Source organism: Lissotriton vulgaris, chromosome 12 (genome assembly GCF_964263255.1).
Source record: "Lissotriton vulgaris chromosome 12, aLisVul1.2, whole genome shotgun sequence".
NCBI lineage: Eukaryota > Metazoa > Chordata > Amphibia > Caudata > Salamandridae > Lissotriton > Lissotriton vulgaris.
The window spans coordinates 143,339,306-143,365,299 of record NC_141700.1 but is presented as its reverse complement, the minus strand read 5'-3'; the positions used below and the strand labels follow the sequence as shown (position 1 = coordinate 143,365,299).

The following is a 25,994-nucleotide window of genomic DNA, read 5'->3' as shown; positions in this document are numbered from 1 at the left end:
CTGGCTCAGAGCCAGCAGCTGAAAAATAAAACAATACTTTACTATTGTTTTAATTTCAGCTGCTAGCTCTGAGTCACTGTGTGTAGAGAGGTGCCAGGCTGGGCCATGGGAGGGGGGAGGAAGAATGTTGTGCCTTCTATGTCTGTTTTACAAGCAATTATAGGCCACTCAAACAGACAGACATGCGCACTTAGTTTCTCTAACCCGGATGTATTCTACAGCCGGGTTAAAGAAAGGCACAGACTCCTTGTGCCTGAGCGGAGCATAAAACTAGCCCACTACGGCCAATCACCACGCTGCTTTCATAGTATGAGAGCAGTGTCTGGATTGGATGGGGAACCTGTTTTCCTAGGGAGTGTCGATAACTGCAGAACAGTGGAGCAACAAAGGGCGAGGCAGCCGCAGGAACAGGTACTTTAACAACAAAAAAAATTATTCAAACCTCCACTCACTCCCCATCCGAAGTTCCCGCTGCCCTGCCACCCCACCACTTCATAGTGGCAGTAGTCATGACAGCTTCAAAGTGGTGGGCAGCATTGTACTATCTATGTATGTGGTGGCATTCTGGGTAGTGTGGATGTTTGTGATGTCTGTGAGTGAGTATAGTTCAAAAGTAATCCACTGCGTAATTTGGAACAGTGGAATGAGGGGTGCGGTTGCCGCTTACTTGGTGCTATCGGCTTACTTGGCGTAATCTTAAGGGCCTGATTCTGTTGCATTTGTTTCTGAAAAAATCACTCTAATGAGTTTTGTAGGAGGAGGCCTGGGGGAGGTCCTCACAATGGCTGACAGTTCTGAGTACATTTTTGGAGAAGGCCATATATAGGTTGCTGTAACAATGATAAAAATGTTTCTACGGCAAGAATGAAGAATTTCGAGTCGATTAAGTCATCTAGGGGCATATTATCAAGGGGAGCGATAGGCAATTTTCGCTGCTTTAGCGGCAGTCTATCGCCCTATTAGCAAGCTGCCGCAAACAGCAGTTAGCGACAGCTTGTAGGCGATAGCGAGGGGTTTGGGGCCCGCTTTGCATGTCAGCGATATTTATCGCTAATGACATGCAAAGTGGGCTTACCCAACCTGTTAGGGACTGAAAGCAGTCGCTAACATCGCTATCACCTATTAGCAAGGCAGGCGTAGCGATGGAAATATTCGCGCTAAGCGTGAATATCTCCAAATGCTAACACCTGCCCAGACCAGTTCTTAGCCATGTTATCCAATGGGAGCTGGATAACATGGCTAAGAGCATTTTGTCGCTAATGCGTGAATATTGCTGTATTCTCAGCGATATTTACGCATTTCGCAGCTATTGCCAGGTATTTTATCACTTTTGAGATAAACGTTGCTAACGGCACGTTATCTCAGCGATAAAATCCGGCGATGCTTGGCAACAGAAAAATTGTCGCTAAGCCTATTTAGCGATAATTTTCGCTAGTTGTTGGTAATATTCCCCCTAGTACTTAGTTGTATGCCATTTCTTTTCTAATGTTTTGTTGGTTTCTTTGCGGTTAGTATGCTCTTTGGTGTAAATACACATGTAACACTTCAGGTTTAAGGTGTAAGTGTACTTGCTGGATTTTAGGCTGTCTGTAAGTCCAAGATAGACGTGATGCTGATTGTGGAATGCTGATAGTGGATTGGATGTGGTAGTTAGAGTAATAAGGTTTTGTGTGAGAGCGCCAAAGGTTATGTAGACGAAGGAGCAGACATGATTTATGCTACTCATTTATATAGAACTGGTGTCTTCCAAAATGTGCATGATTCCTTCCTGTGTGTACATTCAGACTATACCAGTGCAAGCAGCGCTACCACAAATTGTAAAATCTCCTCGATGGCAACATCTTGCATTTTGGGAGGAAACAAAAAGACACTAGTATGAAACAAATCCTTTTTTGTGGGAGAGTAATAATGAAAGGAAAACAGTTTTTTGTGATGCCTATCATAATTAACAAAGAAGAAAAACAGGGTAAATATTAGGTGTGTACCATTTTCAGAACTGATGAATTTATATCTTTGCCTCAACCTCACTAACTGTGTTTTTTCCTTTTCTATCCTAAAGACTCAACTTTGGGCTTTTTACTTCTTCCTGGGCGAGGAGAATTCCATTGTTAGAAATAATATCAATATGAAAGGTTTTTGGGTCCCTAAATGTATTCTGATAACAATAAAATCATCACTGTGAAATGCACAGATCTGTTAACAATAGAATATTCCTTTGGGCTGTACCCACCTATCTGACCATAGGCCATACTAATTAGCCGTTCATTCACAAGCTTGTCAGACTTGGGGTTTCGGGGTTGCCGCTTCATGATGTCACTTTCTGCAGCTTCGTATGCCAATGAGATAGCAGGGACCTGCAAGAAAAAAACCACAACGTTGAGATGAGGTGGTCAACGATGAGCAAGTTGCATGTGGCAAGTAATGGAGAAGAATAAAAGGTTAGGACTACAGTGTCTCACAGGGGCCAGTCCTGATTATTTCCAATAACCATTATAACGCTGTATTACACCTATATTATAAAAACAGAAAATCAGAGACAGAATATAGGGCCTCATTACAATGGCGAGCGGAATGTATCCGACAGCTCGCTGTGGCGGTCCTCCAGACATCTGAGGCATCATTCCGACCGCTGTATTACCCTACAGGCGGTCTGACTAATGCCTGAATGGGAGAATCTGCTCTGTCTCCGACAGACTCAAGAGGCCTGTCCTTTGGGCGGTGAGTCGGAAAGGAATCCCCAAAATGGAGGCGATGCCTGCTAAGGCACAGCCATGGAGATTACGATGCACGTTTCAGACAGCCTTTTCATGTCGGTTCTTCTGCCATGAAAAGGCTGGCAGAAAGGGTGTTTTGGGGCCCCTAGTAGGGCCCTTGCCTCTTTATGGCCTTCGGCTATGGGCCAGCCACACGGTGCATGGATGTTTAAAAAGTGTATTTTTCCTATTGCGGCTTGTGCTGCGCCCTGCAACACCATCCGTAATAGGAAAAACACACTTTCCGACTGCCATGAAGGCGGTCGCATTGTAATTTATAAAGAGGGATCGCTGACTCCTTGTCGGGAGCTCCAGTTGTCGACACCACGACCGGCATCGTAATGAGGCCCATATCTTTGGCATAGTCTGCACCTATTTGTATATATTATTTTACTAAAACTCTCCTTCTCCTAAAGGTACCTACGAAAATTCATAATTCAAATAAAAAAACAATCATGAAAACCTTCAGGAAGGTAACGCATAACTAAAACGATAAAAAAAAAAAGGGAAGAACGACAATAAACTTTCCAAGCATAGTAAAACAACATAAATCTCAATACTAAAAACATGCTAAGCTCAAAAAAGAAAGTTACTTTTTTAATAATCAGGTGGATAGCTTAAGGTATAATATTTTAAAATCAATAGGAATATAAATGTAATAACTTAATATTAATGCATGTTCCTGTTAATAAACGAGCAAAGAGCAATGCTACTCAAGTTTTGATCCCCAAAAAATGTGAGCTTTTTCTACATTTTTATAGAACGCGTTCTTGATGTGTTTTTCTATTGAAGAAGGGCCATTGTGAATATTGTGAAGGGAAATATGTATGTATGCAATTAGTAAAATAATTCTTTTTTAAAAACACTTTTTATTGAAGTTTGCATCACACATTTAGGATGAATCATGCATCTATTGTTAGGTTACAGTTATAGAAAAAGAAAAGGGAAAAAACATGAGTTAATACGTATCAGATTGAGGTTCAACATATCTTAGCATGTTTTAATTAGCATTACACAGAGTCAGGGCCATGAAATCAACTATTTTCCGCCCTGGTCATCTTGGGTGCCCTTCAATTCTGACTGTCACCTCCAGTACCTCTATATTCTCTCCTAGGTCATCACACTTTTTCCCACTTTTTTGGACACCCTCGTCCTTTATATATCACTAGTTCTGCGTTCTGGAACCAATCCATGTCTGCCATCCATTTTCGTAATGCCGGAGGTTCTTGTTTTCCCCATGCCCTAGCAATAGTTCGCTTTGCTACCCCTAGGGCTAAGGTGACCCATATACAGTGATACCTGGACCTAGGCTCATCTCCAGACATATTCAGTAGTATTTCTTTTGGATTAATTTCAACAGTTTCAGATAGGACTCAGGCCAGTACTCCCGTAATTTGTTCCCAGAAGGACTAAATGAGTAGACACTCACAAGGTATATGAAAAAAGGTGGTTACCTGGCCGCATCCCTGCAAGAACATTGGTGACAGTGTTTTTTCCTATTTTGAAAAGGAGGGTCCGGGAGTAGTAGGAGCGATGCAAGTTAGGTAGTCGAATCAAACAGAACCTAGTTTTAATGGCCACCTCTCTCTGGCTTTGCGTTGTCTCGATCCATTCCTCATCATCAATGTCTGTGACATTTTCTGACCATTTCTGAAGCATGTCATCACATCTGGGGAGTTATGTAATAGTTTTTGTAGGTCAATGATATACCCTTGCTAGGCATAGGGTCCATTTTGTGTCTGTCCTCCAAGGGGGAGAGATTCAGCAGTGTCCCTCCCTTATATTTTTCATATGTACTTTATTGCTTGATTAATTAAAATCTTACAACATATAAACAATGATTTCTGATATAAAATCCAGGTATAAAAATGTAAGACAAAGATAATTAAAAAATGGTCCAACGTAATACTCTTTCATATTAAAATAAATAAATAAATATGAAGGACTTAAAATTCATGTTACTATTTACATATTATATTAACTCTACATTCCATTCCATTTGTTTTTGGTAGCCTAACTTAGCTCTTGATTTCATTAAAAACTTGACAAAAGCTAAGGTTAATGCGTTATCATCCGTATGAAGGCATCTTATCAATGCTTGTCTGCAAGCCCTTATTGCTCGAACATTGAAATGTCTCCTAAGGATAAATATTCTTTCAAATTTCAGTTTCGGGCATACACAAAGCAGGTGCATAATAGTCTCTTCTCTGAGTTTGCATAAGTTGCAAGCCGCTGGTTCCTCTGTTCTCAGCCATGGCATTAGATGACATGAACCTCGAAATACTCCGAAACAGGCTTTTATAAATATTTGTTTATGCTTCACAGATCAAGGGATTTCCAGATACGGTTGAATTTCCACCTTGGTGTAACCATTCATTAGAGGCCATGCATGTTTTCTTTTTGAGAAGGTATCTCCGTCCAGAAGAAGTGATAAATGTTTTGTTGTATTATTGATGGCTTTTTTAAAATGAATTTACGGATATTGTCATTTCCCAGATCGAGTTCGCTGAATATTCATCTAGTGAAGCATGTAGATATTTCCACGCCTGAGCTGAGTTGAGTTGAGGGAGAATTTGTATAGCGCTACTTTGCCCAAGGGCGTCAAGGCGCTAAAAATGAAATGAAAATCTGTGTGATGGAGAGGCTGGGGGGAAGGTCAGTGGTAGGCCTCCCTGAAGAGCCAGGTCTTCAGAGCCTTTCAGAAGAGGGGTTGGGAGGTGAGTTCCTGGGCTTTCCCATTTGTATTTATTTCCTGCCACAGTATTTTAGACATTTGATTTACAGTGTCCATTTTTATCATTTTCCACACTTTCATAAATTGGCCTTTACGAGCTAGTAGCTGATTGGTTACCCCAAATTTCATTTGTATCTGTGCCGGGGAGGCATTATGTGGCAATAAAAAGACGGCTTTAAAGATTTTTGTAACATAATTATTAATTGTATCGGAATCTTCTCCACACAAGGCTTCACTTCCATATGTTAAGATTGGCAATAGTTTTGCTGATATTACTTTTAGAAATGGTTGAGAGCTCAGCCCTCCTATGGATTTCTGTAAGGTTCTAAAAGCCAATAAAAATATATTTGCTTTCCGTTGCAAATCGTTCTTATGTGGCTGAAATGTTCCTTGGTCTACAAATAATACTCTCAAGTATCTATAAATTCTTACTTGCTCTAGTTGTGAATTATCCAAAATCTATTCATACTTATGTTTTACCTTTGGATTTTTGTTAACCTCCAGGATTTTTGTCTTTGTTTTGTTGAGAACCGTTCCATTTTCTTTAGAGTAACTTGATATCCTGTTTATCAGGCTTGCAGTCCAACCTTTGTTTGGATAAGTAAGATTACATCATCCGCATATAGCAGGTTTGTGTTAGATCTGCCAAGTTGTATTGATGTTAAAAGGAAGAGAGGTATTCCTTGTTCTATCAGTTTTTGCCACAAGAGATTTCTATGAACACAGTCAAAAGCAGACTTAAAATCCACAAAGCACAATTGCAGTAGTTGTTTCTTTGTAATATATTTGTCCATTAACACGGAAAGCACAAGAATGTTTGTTGTTGTGCTTAAGCCTTGTATAAATCCTGTTTGATTTGGGGGGGATTATCTGTTTTTCCTTTACCCATTCTGTTAGATTTGATAATAATACACTGGCAAATAGTTTGGCATCAGTACCCTGAAGTGTAATAAGTCAAATATTTTCCGGCTGGGACCAATCTCCTTTTTTATAAATAGGAGCTACCAATGTGCCCTTTCAGGTTTCTGGTATCGTCGATGACCTAACAATTTCCTTAAATGCTTTTGTCAAGTATTCTGACCATAGATTGGGATCATCTTTAAAAAGTGTAAATGGTACACCATTTGGGCCAGACGCACCATTTTGTTTCTGAATTTGTTTACATAATTGTTTGTTTGTTATGTTAATTTCTTGATTCAAGTCGTTCCTTGATTTATCAGTCATATTGATACTAACATTCAGAAGGTTTGTTTCCCCACCAGAGTTTAGATGTGTTGACAGGAATATGATCCAATCTTTCTCACTTAAAGAAGATGTTACAGCTGTTTTATGTTTTATTTGGTCGTGCTAAACCATTTATCAGTTTCCAGAATTCCCTAGAGTTCAATTGCTTGCTGCAAAAGAAGTTACTGTATGAAATCCACCCATTGTTCAATCGCAGATAAAGTTTTATCTTCAAAGCACGCTCTTATCATACCTCATATGGCTCATCAGCGCATAACCCAACGGTATATACCTATATCTCTCCTTTTCAGACAGTTCATATTCTAGTTGAAGATCTGTGAATGATTGATGTTATAGCCTGCCCTCTCCAAATGTCACCTAAATGTTCTATAAAGAGTGTCTCCCAGTGTTCAAATCCCTTCAGTTCGCTCACCTCTCTCAGTAAGTCACTGCACCACAGGGGGTCATTTCTGTCAGTCTGTTGCCCCAACCCAGGTAGCATGTTGCCTCCCGCTAGGCTCTGACCACTGAGTGTGTGTGCTCAGCGACTGTGTTTTCCTTTCTTCTTTGATATAGAATATCTTCAAAAGTTCTGTTTTCCATCACATGTCTATCTACAACATATTCAGGCTCCTGCTGGTCTCCGAATACCCAGTTATTAATGACAATTAGCTGAGTTGCCCAGTAATAGAGTCAGGCATCTGGGAGCCCTAAGCCCCATCATACACACCCCTCTGTAGTTTACACATTGCTATTTGAGGGGCCCATCCCTGCCACAACAACGTCCGCACCTCCTGTTCTATCCTTCGAGACAACTCTGGCTATATGCAAAACGGGGTGTTTCACCATACATAGAGAAGACACAGGAAGGTCATCATTTTTATATACTGCTCTTTCCCCAACAATGTGAATGGCAGAGTATGCCAGTGGGCCACGTCTTCATGTAGTCAATCTATCTAGTAGTGTAGATTTAATCTGAGAAACATTTGCAGGTCCCTGGTAATGTGGATACCCAGGTATAGGTACTCGTCCTCCATGATTGGAGCCTCACAGTCGTTCTGCAGTCTGGGAATCCCCCCTGAAAGCAGGAAGATCAATGATTCAGAAAAGTTTACCTGATATCCTGACTGGTCACCAAACACTGTGAATATCTGGAGTAACTTACTCACTGATCCATACCGATGTATGGCATACAATAGGGCATCATCCGCATACAGTGCATAGGTATTCCCCTAATCAGATGGTGTTCGTTTATCCACACCGTGAGTGGTTCTAACACCAGCGTAAAGATTACCGGTGAAAGGGGGAAGCCTTGACGCGTCCCCCTGCCCAAGGGTAACACCCGAGAGGTTACCCCATTGACCGTACTTTGGCCAAGTGTTCCAGGTTTAGTACTGTGACCAACTTGCTGAATTTTGGTCCAAAACCCATCCTAGGTAGTACAGTGAAGATATATTTTCATAATATACCGTTGAATGCCATCTTTGCGTTGAGCACCATCACCACTGCCTTACACGAGAAAGGTGGCTTGATTTGGCTCAGGACTCCGAATAGGCGTCTGAGATTCAGTCGGGTGCTACGATGAGACATGAAGCCCGACTGGTCTGGGTGTATTATTTTCAAGATAACCCCTCTCTCAGACTTATCGCCAGCACCTTGAAAGCACTTTTCGGGTGGTACGAGCTACATTGGGTGGGGGGGTTTGCACGCTTTATGAATGGTGACTATTGTGACAATCTGCTGGTCCCTGGGCAGCACACCCTGCTCTCTGGGCTTTTGAAACATAGCCAACATTGGTTTGGCCACCCCAGTCACACATATCTTAAATAACTCAAGGGGAGGCCATTGGTACCAGTTGCTTTCCCAGGTTGTAGGCCTCCTATCACACCAAACACTGCTTCTTCCATCAGATCCTATTTTAATCCTTCTCTGTCCTTTTGTGTTAATGTCTGTATGTCGAGGGATTGTAAAAGTTCTGCGCTGTCTAGTTCCGTTTCTGAATCAGGGAGGGCATATAGGGCCTCATAGTAGGAGGCGAGCGCCTCCACTATTTTCATATTTGCTTTCTGAGCTGTTCCACCAGTGTCCCTAATTTCCAATACCCAGGTTATTTCTCTATCTCGGTGCTCCAGCCAGGCCGGGAGTTTACCGGCCTTGTCACTAATGTCATATAAACGACACTGTGTCACCAGGGCGTGTTTTCTGCAAGAGTACGAAGGGCATCTTGCTTTAGGCTTAGCTGATGGGACACTGCCTCTGATCCCTTCTCCGCTACTTGTCTTTCCAAGGTTAGGACCTCTCTTTCAAGGTCCTCAAATTCCTGTTGCTCTTCCTTCCATTTCCCACCAATAAGAGCGAGGACCTGGCCCCGCAGCACCTTTTTATATGCTTCCCAAAGTATGCATGGGGAGCAGACTGTCCCCTGATTCTCTTCAAAGTATAGGGTGGTACCTTTTCTAATTTTATCTTTCGTTACCCTCTCTTAAAGATACCAAGTGTCTTTTATGGGAATCAATGGTCTATTCGTTGGGGGCCCTCGTAGGTGTTCTCCCACTGGAGAGTGGTCTGAGATGCCTCTTGCATGGATTGTTGCATCATGGTACCGTCTGGCCAATGTAGTATGTGTCATTAGGTAGTCTAGCCAGGAGTAACAGATCTCTGTTGAGGAGAAATGTGTGGATTGTCTGGGCGCAGGATTGTGTTGCCGCCACAGGTCAACCAATCCCATGGCCTCTGCAAAGGATGAGAATGCCTGTCTTCTCCCAGTCGGGACCACCCCACTCATTTTGTCTAGGGCTGTATCCATTATATCATTTATGTCCCCTCCAAACACTAATGTGCCTATCGGTAACGCCAGTAGTGCTGCGCCCACTTCTGGCAGAGTTCCCATATGCTGTTGTGGTGGGACATAGAGGGTGCATAGGTTCAAAGTCTCACCCTCCCAAGTACCTGCCACTGTCACAAATCTACCCTGTAGGTCGTTCCAGGTACATTTCACTTTGTAATGGATTGTCTTCTCGAACAGTATTCCTGCCCCTGTGAGTCCATCGTAGACCCTGAGTGAGCTATCATTGTGTAATCAAACCTGTTGAGGGCCCTGTAACTTGTGCCCTTAAGATGTGTCTCTTAGAGAATTATATGACATCTGGGGCCTGTCTTTGAATGCACTGTAAGAGCAGGATTTTGTGGCCCAATCCATTAATATTTCATGACCAAATATGAAAGTTTTGATTCAGTGCTCGGCTCATTGTGTTGAGTGGGATATTTGTATAGGGCCATTCCTCAATCAAGGCATCACCACCTCAACTCTGGCACCTCGTGGCTATGAAACATTCTGTTAATCTCTTGCAACCCCAACAAAGCCTTTCTGTTTTGATGCATTGATACACAAAACATAGATTCTTTCCAATAAAACATACCCTGGAACATCTCCAACCACTCCCTCCATGCTACCCTTCCTAGCGAGCTAAAACGTGCCCACTACCCCAACTTGCAGAGTGCCTGTCGCCCAATCTAAACTATAGCAAACCAAGCACAGGGGCGGGCAACACACACCAGCCCAAGATCAACCTACCTAAATTAACAAGCATCAACATCTCCTCCAACCAGGTTCTTAGTGTAGAGACCCCCAGTCAACGTCTTACGCTGGGAAGTTTCACCACTGCAATGTTCTCCCCTCTCCTTAGTCTGGACTCTCCCAGGTCTTAGTCATTTAAAAAACACAGTTATATAAGGAACAATAGCGGAAGACTTTCAGAATTACAGACTAGCTAATATTTCTTTGCATGAGTTTCTCACGGTTCTGGCCCCTGGTCAAGGAGTTGGAGGTCCTCGGGCTGGTTATCATTTCAGCAACTAATACCCCCCTTTGGGCCTTCGGATCTCTTTGTTCTTACACTCCCTCTGATGCATTGGTCTCCATCCCTCCACTCACTCCCAAGTTTCCTCTGGGGTATTAAAGTGCCACGTCTTGCCTTCGCTGATGATCCTCAATCTGGCCGGATAGAGCATCATGTAGTTAATGTCTTTTTCTAGAAGGGCTTGTTTTACTGCTTCAAAGCTCCTTCTTTGTCTTTGAACTTGTAGGGTGAAGTCTGGGAAGAATCGAACAATTGTGTTTTCTATGTACAGATGGGTGCACAAAGCTTGTAGGATCGCATCTCGGTCCATATAGTTGAATAGCCTTGCTATGATTGTGAGTGGCGGGGCACCCGTTTTTTGACGTGGGAATGGGCTCTGCATGCACGCTTTATGGAAAAGAATTTAGAGAGTATCTTCGGGCAAAGCATGTTGAAAATCAGGTCTTCAAGAAACAAATCAAAACTTGGCCCTTCCGTTCCTTCCGGGACCTCCACCGTGCTGATGTTATTAAGCCTAGATCCCTTCCTGATCTGCAACTTTTGCTGTAAGTGTTGCACTGTCTTTTGTGAGGGCCTGCACTTGCTCCTCTAGGCATTTGGTCATTGATTGGAGAACAAGTCCCTGGGATTCCACTGTCTTCACTTTCTCTGCAATATTTCTGACATCTGTCATAAGGAGGTTCACGTCCGTTGTATCCATGTCCAATTTTGGTTCTAATGTGCCTCTTAAGTCTCGAATTGCTGTTATTATTTCCCTCAGTGTGGGCTCCCCCTCCTGCTGTGTGGAGGAGCCTGCATCAGTCCCCATCAAGGGGGAAATGTCTCCTTGAGCCGACATTGGTATAGAGTATTTGTCTAACTTGTTTGAATGCATTAGTTTGGTCCTGTGGGTCGTGACCATGCCCCAAGTTCCTTACTTCTGGTCAGTCCCTCCAGGGGCTTTATTACCTATGGTTCGTTAATGCTGTGTTTGTCGTAAGCTACTGTTTTTTTCAGCCAGCACTACTCTCTCTCTACAGATGGCTGCACCCCTGGAAGAGAGCAGGGCAAATACTCAGTCCAGCCCCCCCACCTCATGGATTTGGGGCTATCCCCGTAGCCAAGATATGTCAGGAGATCTGGTCAGCTTCAGGACAACCGTCCAGGGGATCACTACGCCTCTTGCCCCTATCTGGATCCTCACCACAAGGGCCATGGAAGCGGTTACCAACGCACTGGGGCGAACGTTGATCTTCAGGCGACTCCTAAATGCAGTAATCGCATGTGGCCAGAGTCGCACTAGAACAATTATTCTATACTTATTTCTAAATATTTACATTCACAATAGTTTGGTAGTCCATATTCTAGATATGATATTTCTTTAGGACAATATTTTTATTGTTGATATTCTAATATGCAACCCACCCTCAGAATAGTTTGAGTGACTCACCATATCTGTACCCAAGTCAATACACAAGATGGTAACAGTGCCCAGTGGCAGAGGGATGTTGGCAATGATGAAAAACAGGAAAGGGGTGATCTCTGGGATGTTACTCGTCAGCGTATAGGCGATGGACTTCTTCAGGTTATCAAAAATGAGACGACCTGCAAAACAATTGCAAACAAAGTGAGCACAATTGTGTCAAACTACAAGACACGTCCAGCAAAAAAAATACCATCTCTTTACTTTACAACTAATTACCATCAAAAGTGAAACATTCCAGTGATCTACACTGCATGCTGGTCGCTTCGAACCTTTGAGTAAATGCCTTCACCCCAGAAAGGAATCGCAGTCATAACATGGGTATAGCAAATTACATCATAGTACCCACATGGACATGTGCTTAAATGGTAATTTGTGTATTCAAAACTACTGCATGTGCTCATCACATTTAGATTTGTGTAACTAGTCATGGAAAAGTTTTTTTTAGTAAAAAAGCATTAATATTTTTCCTTGTCTCAACAATGATATTGCTTGGCAATAATTGATTGCAAGTAAATCAGTGTATTTTAGGCCTAAACTCTTATCACTGTGATAAGTTCATTGATCATTAATGATTCCAGCATGGTAGGTCTCAGGCTAACCTTCAAAACTGTTCCCAAATAGCAACACATTTACAGTTGTCATTCTCAAATATTAAGTCAAATCTGAGACAACATGGAGAAAAATTAACCTTTCACCGCCCTTCAGTCTCGATACCAAAGGCTACAGACCAAAGGACTGATTGTGAGTTTAGCGGAAAGGGTTACTCCATCACAAACGTGATCAATATCCTGTCCGCCAAATTAGAATTCCATTATATCCTATGGAATTGTAATGCGGCTGACGGGATATCTGCCACTTTTGTGACAGAGTAACCCTGTCTGCCAAATTCATAATCTGTCCCTAAATTACCAATCAAATGTACATGGATAGCACTATTGAGGTTACAAGGTGACCTCGTGTTATGAGGGACCCAAAATTCCAGTCCTGGTCTTTGATTAAGAATTTGCTGAGACCTGGGGACATAATTCTGGTTTATCACAACTGAATCAATTGGATTAAGCTTTAAATTTCAGTGAAAATTGAGTTCCTGTTTGTATTAATTAATCTGGTAACCTAACATGGTATAAATTGGCAAGTATACTAATGAGTCTTAACTGGCCACCCAGAGATAAAAAACACATTTAAAACCATGTCATAAGTAACAATTCAAAATCACTTTGTAAAACATCTACACAAAAATGACAAATCTACCTTAATAACCACCTCAATATGAGCCTGGCAGAGGGGAAATTTCACTTAGTAGGAAAATCCTCTGATTCCATCATGCTTCATATCAGGATGCAAAAGTATTAGGGGCAATTGTCAGCTATGTAATCCAGAGTTCCAGACTCATCACAGTGTCACGTGATAGCACCTCTGCTGTTGTCTTCCATTCATAGGATAGCAGACACTCACAAAAAGTTAAGAATTATGTCTTAAAATTTCCAATAAAAACTCATGGCATGTAAAAAAGATTCTTAGGGTGTTTTTTGTTGACCACATTTCTACTGCTAATTTTTTCAGTAGTGATAGATATTGGAGACTTTTTGGCAGTGTTTACACACCAGGTGTTTGCCCTTTGAAATTCAGCTACTGTGGAACACAACCCTCAACTCCTTTGTAAAAAGATCAAAATATTGCACATTTTCTACCTCCCTCTTAGTTGCAAAGTGAGTCCACCTGAATGGTGGCTAGAATCTCCACCCAGCAAAATGTAAACCATGCACTAGGGCACCCCTTCTTCATGACAAACAAAGCTATATGATAATGCTAAATACTTTGCCGAGACTTATTTTATATGACGCAGAACACACTCCATGAATTAAAACACAGGCAACCAACTAAATTCATCTCTCTCCACTATCAAATACACATTGTGAATAATCAATTTTAAGCATTCAAGGAAAAAACAAAACTACTCACCTTCTTCTACCCCTGTTACAATGGAAGCAAAATTATCATCAAGCAGGATCATATCTGCAGCCTGCTTGGATACATCAGAGCCAGAAATGCCCATGGCCACACCAATATCTGCCTTCTTCAAAGCTGGAGAGTCATTGACACCATCACCTGTCACTGCAACAATGGCACCCTGGAAGTACATAACCATTTACAGATGAATATTCTCACCATATGTGCATTAAAATCTTTTTTTTAGCTTTACATTACTCTTTAAACGTTGTGTCACTTTGGTATAGTAATGTTCAAGGGTGTGCTCCTCTGAAAAGGTAATTAGGTAAGACAACCTGAGAATTCAACCAGGGAACCTTCTAGGAATAGAAAATGTGATATTCGCGGATGTAGTTAGCAGCTGTTGAAAGCACCGGTCATGGGCAGAGAGCTGGGGGAGGGTCATCAACAGGAGGCTGTGGTCAATGTGAAGTTCCATCAACCAACCACTATGTTTTATGTTAAAGGTTATTAGATGAGTCCTTAAGGGGTCATTGCAAAATACTTTTACAACTTTTCCATTGTGCCTTCATTTTATCACTTTCTGAGTGTGTCACACAAGTCGCAGAGCAGTGCAGCAGATATAACTAATTTCTCAAGTTGTTCACAAACTCAGGATATGGTGGACCATGTATGCACAGCAGAAGGTATATAGCAGTACAACACTGCTTGCAACATCAGGGTCCTTCATGGGTTGCCCTTCTTATTCGAAGGATAGAGTAGGCCTATGGTTATGTGCGATGAGAGTACTGGTTGGGTATCTAACTCAAACTGGTATAAGAATGTCATTGACCCTTTCTTATGAATACCTTGTCATTGTGTTTTCTTTAACACTGGCATCTGTGTAACTCTTTATTCTGTGTTAGATCACCCATCACTTGTTTGTCCTATTGATATCTTGGTTCAAGAAACTGCTGAAAGGTTAGGCCAGTTACATTTAGCAGTTTTTGTCCATCTTGAGGTCATGGCAACCAAAGAGAAGTTTTCAGAGTTCGAGTGTATCGCACCAAAACTCCTTATGAGTGCCTTACTCAGATACATCCCAGTGCAACATAGACATTCAGGGTTAACACTAAAAGAGATAAAATTCATGTTAGGCTAATGCAAGGCATGTTGCTCTTTCTCTGCTCTGAAGTTTGTAAATGTCTGTTATAATGTATATAAGTGTTTTAAAACTGCTTTTAATTTAATAATATTAATTCAACTTTATATGATGGAAATTGTCAAATATTTTAATATATTTATTTAGAAGAAAGGTAATATGTTTAAAAACAAACTCAACAGCTTGTTGCTTAGTAGATAATATATCCAAACCATTAAGTCAAGGTGAAGAATTAGGGCTTGATTTAGAGGCTGACAGATGGAGTCGGTTCCGTCCGGATATGAAGGACATTAAGTTTGATATCCCAACGGTACTCGGTCCATGACATGGAACAGCATTCATTTCAGTGCCTTGAAAAGAACCGCCATCACAGCAGTTCCCTTAATGGTACAAAGGTTTGGTGGACAGCCACTGTCAGTATTGATGGCCATCCACCAAAATTGTAACTTTTTTGTTTTTCAGAAACAAACTCTCAAAGCAGGAGGTTGTTTCTGAAAAACAAAAAAGCTAATGACCTCAACACCCTTTTATGTAGTCACATTATAGGCCCAAGTAGAAACACCACCATTTTACATGCTTAGGTTTTTAATTTGCCTTCTTTCTTAAAATGTGAAGACACTTGAAACACATTTGCTTGCATGCTTGTGCAGGATAATATTCTCCAAAACAGCACTGCTTACATTTCCACTTAATAGGAATTATATCACAATACCTTGAACATTTTGTACAAGGGCTTTCACTATGTAAAATGTTGTTGATTGTTATTGTCCATTCAGTGAATGAGCTATCACTATAAGATCAACAATAGCAGCCTGCTGGGACCACGGCATGAAGTTTATTATATAAGCAGCACCAATTCCTTATTTAGTTAGAGGAGCATCTTGCTGGCTCAGACAGATTGCCACATGCCAAAATTCTAGCCCAGCGAATTCCAGTTTATCTCATGCAAAGGATGAGGCCCAGCTCTACACCAAGAGGGGCTCCCTGATGATACTTGTCCACAGGTAACTGGGGAGTTAGATCAACCTGCTGGGATTTGGCAGATTCACCCACCATAGACACACTAGGATAGGTAGCGCTAGGTAGGCCCACAATTTATTAAAGCACCTACATACACATATATATTCTCTGTAATAGCAAAATGGTTGAACTGTTTATCTTTTTCACCATTCTCGTTCTGCTAATAACATTATTCAGTTACTTCTATTGATTATTGCATAACATATATTTTACTCAAGAATAACAATGCTTCAATAAATATTGAAACTGTATCGTATGCTTTTCTTGTGTATCTCTTTGGGTATGCATGAGTGTCCAAAGAAAGAGGTTCAAGATCTGTTACCACGATTTCCTTGAGGAGTCAGGGTTGTCATCTTCTGAGGTTGCACAATACATATGTTACTTTGTCAGGTTAGGGGTACAGATGATGCATTGTAACCTTGCAGGACTCAGGCCAACATATCCTAATAGCGTGCTTAGAATCAGTCTCGCATAGTTTTGATGTTTAAGATGTCCAACAAACGCAAGGTTTTTACTGAGTAAGTATAAGTCGTACTACAACCGAGAAGTTTTCTTTCACAGAGTTAGGGTCAATATTGTGTTTTTTTCTGTTTTGTATCTCCACAGGAGAAAAACAATCCCATCAGACCATCTGTTGTAAATAGAATGGGAGGTGCAATACCTTATTACTACAGCCCCTACTCCGTCAGGTCATTGGAGTAAGTTTGCATCGACAGAGTCAACTGGGGCTCTGCCGTGGAAGACTTAGGATCAGTACATCTGCCTCAAAATGAGCCGTGCATACAGAGAGTTTAAATGTCCAGGTACTCTGTTGTATTTACAATGGAGTACCCAGGCTGCCAAACTCTAAATCAGCCACTGATTCTCTATCTGGACTTAGTCATCAAGGAAAAAGAGCATCCAAAACATCTAAATATAATATTGCTTCTGGCAATGAAAACAGTTGCACTGGTGTAGATAGAAACGTTTACTGAAAAAGACACTGTAGATTCAAAATTGATTCTCAAATTTTGTGCTGTATATAATCATTGAAGAAAAAGAAGGGGCATGGGAACAAAAGGAAATACATTCTAGCTTTTGGTTGTAGATGCCGGTGGTAAAGGACAAGTTACTTACCTTTTGGTAACGCCTTATCTGGTAGAGACATAATCTGGCCACAGATTCCCTACCTTAGAATATATCAAGCGTGAGGCTGGATCCGGAAGACTTGCACGTGCAACATCTTTGTGTGCTGGTAGGTGGCATCGGTCTTCTCCATGTGGGCTCCGTTCGCACCTATATAAGCATCACCTTGTCATGCTGACGTCACTTACTTTTCACAACTTTCCAAGTCAGGAGCGTAAAGCCATGTTGTGCACTGACAATGGCGTGTTTTGAGCAATAAGGGCTCTAAAAGAGATCAACCTTGACCCTAAAAACCTGTCTGCAGTGCGGGGAGGATGGGTGGGTCGATAAGGAATCTGTGGCTGGATTATGTCTTTACCAGATAAGGCATTATCGAAGGTAAGTAACTTGTCCATCTGATAGAGACATCTAGCTGCAGATTCCATATCTTAGAACAGATACCAAAGCTGTACTATCCCCTAAGGAGGAACTGCAGACAAGATTAGACCACGAAATCCGCCAGGACAGAGAGGTCAAAAAGGCCACCCACGCAGACCTGACTGTCCAGGTCGCAGTGCCTAGTGAACGTGTGCAGTGATGCCCACGTTGCTACCAGGCAAATGTCAAGGACTGGAACAACACATTTCAATGCTGTGGTCGCAGCTGTAGACCTGGGGGGATCAGCTCTAAAGCCTTCTGGAGGCTGCTTCTTTGCCAAAGCATAGCACATTTTGATGCAGAGGATGATCCATTGCAAGACAGTCCTCTTCTGCACTGCATGACCTTTCTTTGATCCAATGCACCCCACAAAGAGTTGGTCATCCACTCTGAACCCTTTAGTGTGGTCAGGGTAGAATGACAATGCTCTTTTTGGGTCCAGACGATGGAGTCGCTCCTCCTTTTTAGAGGGAGGTGGAGGAGCATAGAAAGTGGGCAAGGTGACAGATTGCCCCACATGGAATGGTGTTACAACTTTCAGTAAGAAAGAGGCCCTAGTGCAAAGCACCAACTTATCAGGGAAGATGGTCAGGTAAGGAGGCTTGGATGCCAGAGCCTGCAATTCACTCACCCTCCTGGCAGACGTTATTGCCACTAAAAAGTATGTTTTGATGGAAAGCAGCCGGAGGGGGTAGTTGCGCAGAGGTTCAAATGGAGTGCACATCAAGAAGGTGAGAAACAAATTAAGGTCACACTGAGGCATGACGAATGGGGCAGGTGGGAAAATATGTAGAAGCTCCGTAAGAAATCTGTTCACAATAGGGGATTTAAATAAAGAAGGTTAGACGCCTCAAGAAGGCAGACAAGGCTGAAAGGTACCCTTTAAGATTGCTCAAAGCAGAGCCCTGCTGGGCAAGGGTCAAAATAAAGAAAGGGACTTGGGAGAGGGAAGCAGAAAAAGGATCAATAGAACTTTCTGCACAATATTTTACAAACCTCTGCTACCGACAGGCGAACACAGTCTTGGTAGAAGGACGCCTGGCTGCCAAATCACATCATAGACTTCGGAAGGAAGGTTGAATTCTGTCAATTGCTGCCATTCAATTTCCACGCAAGAAGGCGTAGCGTGGACAGGTTCAGTGGAGGACCCTCCCCTGATACTTTTGCACAGATCCTCCTGAAGGGACAGCCTGAAAAGAGGGTCAATGCTCAGTTGCAGAAGCTCGGAATACCAGACTCTCCATGCCCAGTCTGGAGCCACAATAACGACTTGTGTCCAGTCGCTCCTGATCTTCTTGAGTACTCTGGACAGGAGTGGTATTGGCAAAAAGGTGTACAGGGGACCTGAGTCTCACTCAAAAAAGAAAAGCATCACCGAATGAGTGCCACCTTAGAAACTCCAGTACGCAAAATTGCTGACATTGCACCTTCTCAGCAGACACAAACAGATCGAACTAAGGCCCTCCCCACTTCTAAAAGAGAGCTCCCGCCACCTAAGAATGGAGATGCCATTTGCGATTCACTAGGCATCGACGGCTGAGTTTATTCACCCTGGTGAACAGAGAACATGCTAGGTGTTGAACCACCAGGGATATGCCCTGCTGTTGGAGCCATGCTTAAAGATGCAGGGCCTCCTGACAAAGGGTCCAGGGCCTCATACCATCCTGTTTGTTGCAGGACCACATGGCGGTGGTGTTGTCCCTGAACACCTGAACCAGATTTTCCTTGATGGAAGGGAGAAAAGATTTCAATTCATAAGGAATCACTCGAAGCTCCAGCAAGTTGATGTGGAGTCAAGATTCCTCCGGAGGTCATAGTTTTCTGATCTCCACCTCTCTGAGAATGGCTGCCCATTCCAGGAGTGGTGCATCTGGTTGGGGAAGGGATAGGGACCTGCCTCTGACCCAATCGTGGTCAGTCATCCACCACTGTAGACCCTGTGCAGTCCCCTTCGAGATCTGGACTACGTCAGGAGAGTCCCCTGATGCTGCGCCCACTGGAACTTCAGGTCCCACTGCAGACCCTGCATATGTCATCTGGCATGTCTCACCAGCAGGATGCGGAAGGCCATGAGGCCCAGCAGCCTCAGAGTCATCCTCACCTGAAATATCGGTATCATAGCCTGAATATACTGGACTCACCATTCAGGAGGAAAGGCCCTAAACTGCACTGTGTCCAGAACAGCTCGATGAAAGGGAGCATCTGAGAGGGAGGCAGGTGTGACTTTCACACGTTGATAGTGAAACCCAGCAAAAGCGGAGGTTCGCCGTAGTCTGGAGCTGGGATATGACAGTCTGGGGCAAGCTCTCCTTCAACAGACAGTCGTGGAGATGGGGGATAATCAGCACCTCTGATTTGCGCGGATGACCTGCGACCATCGCCATCACCTTGGTGAACACCTGAGGGGTGCTGGTAAGGCCAAAGGGGAGCACTGGGAACTGAAAGTGCTTGTGGCCTACTGTGAACCACAAGTAACACCAATGGGCAGGCAGGACAGGAATGTGAAAAGAGAGGCCAAAAGACTTGGCAGTAGCTGGCGAGTCCTTAAAGTGCTCCAGAGCCATATCTGCTTGGTCTCTAAAGAGACGGGTGCCATCAGAGGGCTTGTTCATAAGGGAAGCCTGGACATCCCTAGAAAAGGCAGAAGTTTTGAGCCAGGCATGGTGTCGAACGGCCACCGTTGATGACATATTTCTACCCTATGAGTCAGTGGTGTTAAACCGTCAATGAGTAGTGAACTTTGCGGCATTGCACCTATCTGATACCACATGGAAGTGAATGAACCGGACCTCCCCCAGGACCTGTGGCAGCATCTAAGCAACCATTTCCCACAAGCAATGGGTAAAACAGCCCAATAGGTATGCAGTGTTCATTGACTGTAATGCAAGGGTAAGGTGGTTGGCAAGGAATTTTGGGTTGCCCGGAGCCGGGCGATGATGGCGGGCAACTGTCTGATTCACAGTGCCCCCCATTCTGGGTTTGAACCAGGTTCCCAGAAGGACATCAGTCAAGGCTTCGTTGGAAGGCAGGAGGGGTTCCGAGGAGGAGACACCCAGCTGCAGGACCTCTGTCAAGATTTACGTCTTGATTTCCGCAGAGCTGAAGGCCCAGAACCTTGGCTGCTCTTCTCACCACCATAGCATATGAAGCTCCCTACTCCATTGACAAGGTAGGGTGAGAAAGCATGCCACAATCTGGGAAGGTATCCAGGCCACTGGCCTCACTCAATACTTCATAACAGTCCATTTCATGCTAAGGCTGGTCTGTAAAGGGTCAGTGACCCCTCCCAATCATTCTCCATTCCTAGCCCCTCAAATGAAGGCTGAAGAATTGACCTAGGAACCAAGGGTGCCGTCAGCACCAGAATCTGCGCCAATAGGAGCCAATCTGGGTCGCTGGGAATGAGAATGGTGTTGGCGGCACCAGATGTCTCTGTGCAAGAGCCAGCGCTGGGGATGGTAGCAGGGGAATGACCAGCACTGGATGCTCTTCCGTCACGTCGGCCAACAGACGGGGAGATGTTGAAGCACGTTTGAACTTCTTGTGCTCTTATGCCTCTTACCTGATCGACTCAATGACTTTGAATGGGAGGACGAGGTCTTAGGACTCCTGGAGCAGTGTAGGGACCTGTCCCTCGGCCGGAACCGGGAATGAGACCTCGGGCGAACGCCATTGAGTTGAACACCGGACCACAAGCAACTTTAGGGTTTGCGACACAAGCAAAAGCGAGATTCTCAATTCTAAAAAAGTGAACCAATGATTATCCGAATTCCTTATGAGTCCTTAGAGGTGAGGAGAAAATCCTTGGATGGCAGTGAATTTGCCAGTCCCAATTATCCATTATACATCCTGCATAGGATTGTTTCACGATAAGTGGAGGGCGTAAGGAGCACTCCTTATTCACGGTAATTCTGTAATATCCACCGGTGCTCCGATTTTTCAGGGTAGTCAACCCTGGGTATAAGCCGTGGTTATGTAGAGGCGCCGAAATGCATTGGGCTCACATGTTAAAAATTTTTTGCGTACCGCTTATTGTGTTGAAAATGTATATGAAACCAAAGTAATGAAAACATAAGGTTGATATAAATGTTTGTAATACAGATGAAATGAACTATAAGTTTGTATTATGAGAAGTGAGAATAATTCATGAGTGAATGAAACTTATCAAAAAAATGAACATAAATAAATATCTGTGAAAAAACTGAAAAAGTGTGCAAAGTATAATTAAGGCGCGGAGCGCTAAGTGAACAGTGCCCGATTAGGTAGGATTGTTTCACAACATTTTGTGGACAAAAATATCAATGGGATACAATATTGAGACCTACATATCTAGGACCAAAATATTGTGAAGACATTATTGGTAAGGTAGATTTCCTATTCTTAACTCCACTTTACACACTTTTTAGATATCTACTGTCTGTGTGAAGTTATATATTCTTACCTTCACAATATTATAGTAAAATTATACTTATCTATATATTCATATCTTCATGATATTTTGGTTCTATATGTTTAGACCTCCAAATTTTAGGCCATGATATTTTGTAGTCAATATTAAGGTGGAATACCCTGGATGGTAGCAACTTGCCAGAGTTTTATCCTCTTATAGACATGCTGGCATGCCAAAGTTCGTTATTTTACATTTTTGTAAATTTCCTGGTTTGACTATGCACATATTAATTAGTGCTTGTGGATGCTGGTGCAAAGGGGGACTGATGCTTAGAAAATATTTTTTGCGTATGACCTTGACCCAGAGTAACAAAGTGAAACAAAGGAAGGGAAAAAGAAGGAGGGAGAGAAATATAAGACACCAGAAAAATAACCCACAAGAGTGAGATAAATAGGGGCGTGGCTTAGCGCCCGAGACGGATGGTGGTTCCGGGGTAGAGCTCCGTCCACACCGGAGATATTCGGCGGTTCCAGCTCTCGCCGACAAACATGCTGCGCAGCAGACGGCATCGGAGTTCTTCCAGCTTCATTTAACCTACCTGCCATCTCCAGGCTCCCTCGACTTCGCCCTGCAGATCCCGTTTTGCTCCGGTCCCGGCTCTGCTTTGACCGCGACCGCCATTTTGGGCATTTCTCACGGCGCTCGTCTGAGGAGCGAATCTATGACGCATGCAGCCTCCTGCACCGGCGCATTATTAAAAATGCCACATTCCTTCAGGAAATAAGAACAAACCTACACAGGCTCCACAGGTGACTCTATTTTCTTTTTGAAATCGTTTTTTTTTTTTTTTTTAAAGCTGCCTAGATTGTTGTCTCCTCCTCAGCTTTGGCAGCCATCTTAGGTGTTACACCACGTCAGCCTGTTTAATGCTTCCAGTGCATTGCTCATTCTCCTCATTCTCATTGTGCTGATTTACCAATTTTTTCTGGCTTCTCTTTGGATCCCATCCTGGCTCCTCCTCCTATTGACTTTGCTGGTCTTTATTAACAACTGCTAGTGATTTTAATTCTGGCTGTGACTCACTGGGGATCCTTTCTGCCTCTGTTTTCATGGCGGAGTGCTCCGGCAAAACCTCCAAACGTAATTTTATTAAAAACTCGAAGCTTTTTACTGCGCTGGCTCATTTAGAAGCTTCCGCAGACCCCTCCATTTGTGAATCGTCTTTAACCATGGATGCTCCTCCTCAGTCAAGCTCGAAAATTACTTCCAAGAGGCTGAAAAAGGACCCACCCTCTCCCCCAAAGTCTACATCAGCCATTTCCATAGAGCTTCTCCTTGAGGAAATTAGGGCATTACGTCCCTTTATGGAGGAGACAAATTCCAAGCTGCAAACATTAACTGATAATTGGTCCCTAATGGATACCAGGGTCTCCACGGTGGAAAAAACTGTCTCATCTCTCACGGAGGCCGCCACCAAGGTGGTCCACATGGATACGCAGATCTCGTCACTCCAGAAGCAGGTGGAGGACCTTGAAAACAGGAATAGACGCAATAACCTACGTCTCTACGGCCTGAAAGAAGGATGTGAGGGGAATGATCCCATTGCCTTCTTTAAATCCTTCTTACCCACGCTTTTGCATCTCCCCGAAGGCACCTCTCTTAATATTCAACGAGTACATAGGCTTGGCCGAGCTCCCTCTAATATCTCTCCTGCAATGAAGCCTAGAGGTGTAATAATGTACTTTCTTGAATATACAGATTTGCTGAAGGTTCTCCTAGCGGCTAAAGCTACGCCTCATCTCACTTGGTCAGGTTCTACCCTGTTTTTTGCCCAGGATTACGCCAAAGCTACTGCCTCACGCCGTAAAGCATTTCTTGACATGAGAGCGGATCTGCGTTCTATTGGAGCCAGATATGGTCTTTTTCACCCTTGCTTATTCAAAGTCACTTATAATAACAAGACTATGACTTTTGAGGATCCTCTTCGACTCCGAAGTTTTCTGAATTCCTGTGGGTCTGCTGGCATGGAGTTTTCCGGCCCCTCCTCTCCATTTCCACCTTGACTCTCGTTATCACTAGTTTCTGATTACTTTGATACTCATGGTTCCTAGTTTTATCCATGCTGTTGTGTTTTTAACTCCACAGGTTCCTCAGTTGTTTGTATAACTCTCTTGCTCATCGCCTGCACTGGTTTATTACTTGTTCTTAATCTGTTTAATCTTGTTTTTTGCCTGAAATAATGCCGTTTGCTTGTTTCTAACCTCATTGTTTTCCTTTTTTTGCAGATCATTGTTCTGTGTTCCGTCATGTTTCTCCGGTTGGACGTCTTGTGGGCCCGTATACCTGCCCTCCGTTGGTTGGCCTTTCCTCCCTCCTCTCATCTCCATCTTTTCTCCTCTGTGTCCTGCCCTTTGATTGTACTCATTCCCCAACACCCTCTGTAAGTACCTCCCTGCATTTCCCTTTTCCATTGTTGATATGCTCCCTATTGTTTCGCATGTTCTCGTCTTGATTTTTCCTTTGTTTCTATTGGATATTTTGGTGTCGCTCTTTCTTAAGTTGCTACTGGTCTTCTTTTTTACTTCCTTATCTCACTCTCTCACTATTTACCAAATGTTTCTCTCTTTTTCCAGCTTTTTTCTGCAATTCTCTTCCACATCATCTTTTCTCTCCTCTTTCTTAAATATGCACTTATTCTTCTGTAATATTTTACTATTTCCTCCCTCCTTTCTTCTCTCTTCACTTCATAATGCCTTCTCTTCTTCTTGGCTCACCCATGACCACCCTTCTCTATTCCAATACCTTTTCTCTTTATTGCCTTTCTGTACTGAGTTTTTTCTATTTTTTATTTCCATGGCAATTCTGCTCTCTATGTTTTTACACTCAATTCTCATACTCTTCCTATTTTCCTTCTTTCCCTGCTCTACAATTTCATCAGTTCACTTTCTACCCATTTACAAGGCTTCGTTGCACTTCTTTATCTTTCTCATATTCTCTTTTCTTATCTTTAATTGATGTCTGTACGAATTGTTTCTTGGAATGTTAAAGGCTTAAATTCTCCTATTAAGAGGCAAAGAATTCTTTCCCATTTAGCGAAGCTTAATGTAGATATAGCCTTCTTACAAGAAACCCACTTATCTGACCTTGAAGCTGTTAAACTAAAAAGGGGTTGGGTGGGAGCTGTTTTTTCTGCCCCCGGTGACGGTAAGAGAAATGGTGTCTCCTTGTTAGTACGCAAGTCTTTTTCCCATTCTATTTTGGCATCTGAATTTGACCCCGAAGGCAGATGGTTATTTGTCAAACTCTCTTCGAAAGGCACTCCATTTTCCCTTCTCAATGTTTATGCTCCCACTGGTGGAGATTCTGCCTTTTGGTCTTCATTTTCCACTCGTATCACTGAATGCATTGCTGACAATTTTATTCTAGCAGGTGATTGCAATCTACGCCTGGAACCCTTTCTGGACAGACATTCCAAATCATTTTTTGTTCCTAACAAGTCTCACAAAACTTTCTCACATGCTATCTCCCAGCATAAACTTATTGACGCCTGGAGATTATGTAACCCCACTTCCAAAGAATTTACCTTCTACTCCCCAGCTCATCAATCGCAATCACGCATCGATTATGTTTTTCTCTCTCACCATCTGTCCCAATCCCTCACCCGAGCTGATATTGGCCCCATCTTGTTGTCTGATCATGCCCCGGTTACGATTAACATTGACATTTTACCTAAATCGTCTGGCCCGAAGAGATGGCGTTTTAATAACTCCCTCCTTCTTGACCCCAAATTTACTTCCTCCTTCATTGATTTTTCACTTGAATTTTTTAACATTAATGATACACCCTCTTTGGCAAAACATACTATTTGGGATGCATATAAGGCCGCAGCGAGGGATTTCATTATCAGCCATGTAA

At 42.9% G+C, this 25,994-nt stretch overlaps 1 protein-coding gene across 2 annotated transcripts in view; it reads right to left on the bottom strand.

Annotated features, from left to right (window-relative positions):
• The window catches only part of LOC147673695 (sodium/potassium-transporting ATPase subunit alpha-2), a 393,987-nt gene that overhangs the window by 42,342 nt on the left and 325,651 nt on the right, over nucleotides 1–25,994 (bottom strand). For both annotated transcript variants that reach the window (XM_086947613.1, XM_086947614.1), the window contains exons 16-18: nucleotides 13,999–14,167; nucleotides 12,001–12,155; nucleotides 2,231–2,354 (exon numbers count right to left, since the gene is read on the bottom strand). In XM_086947613.1, the coding sequence (XP_086803739.1) occupies nucleotides 2,231–2,354; nucleotides 12,001–12,155; nucleotides 13,999–14,167 (448 nt within the window). The remainder of the gene's footprint in view (nucleotides 1–2,230; nucleotides 2,355–12,000; nucleotides 12,156–13,998; nucleotides 14,168–25,994) is intronic.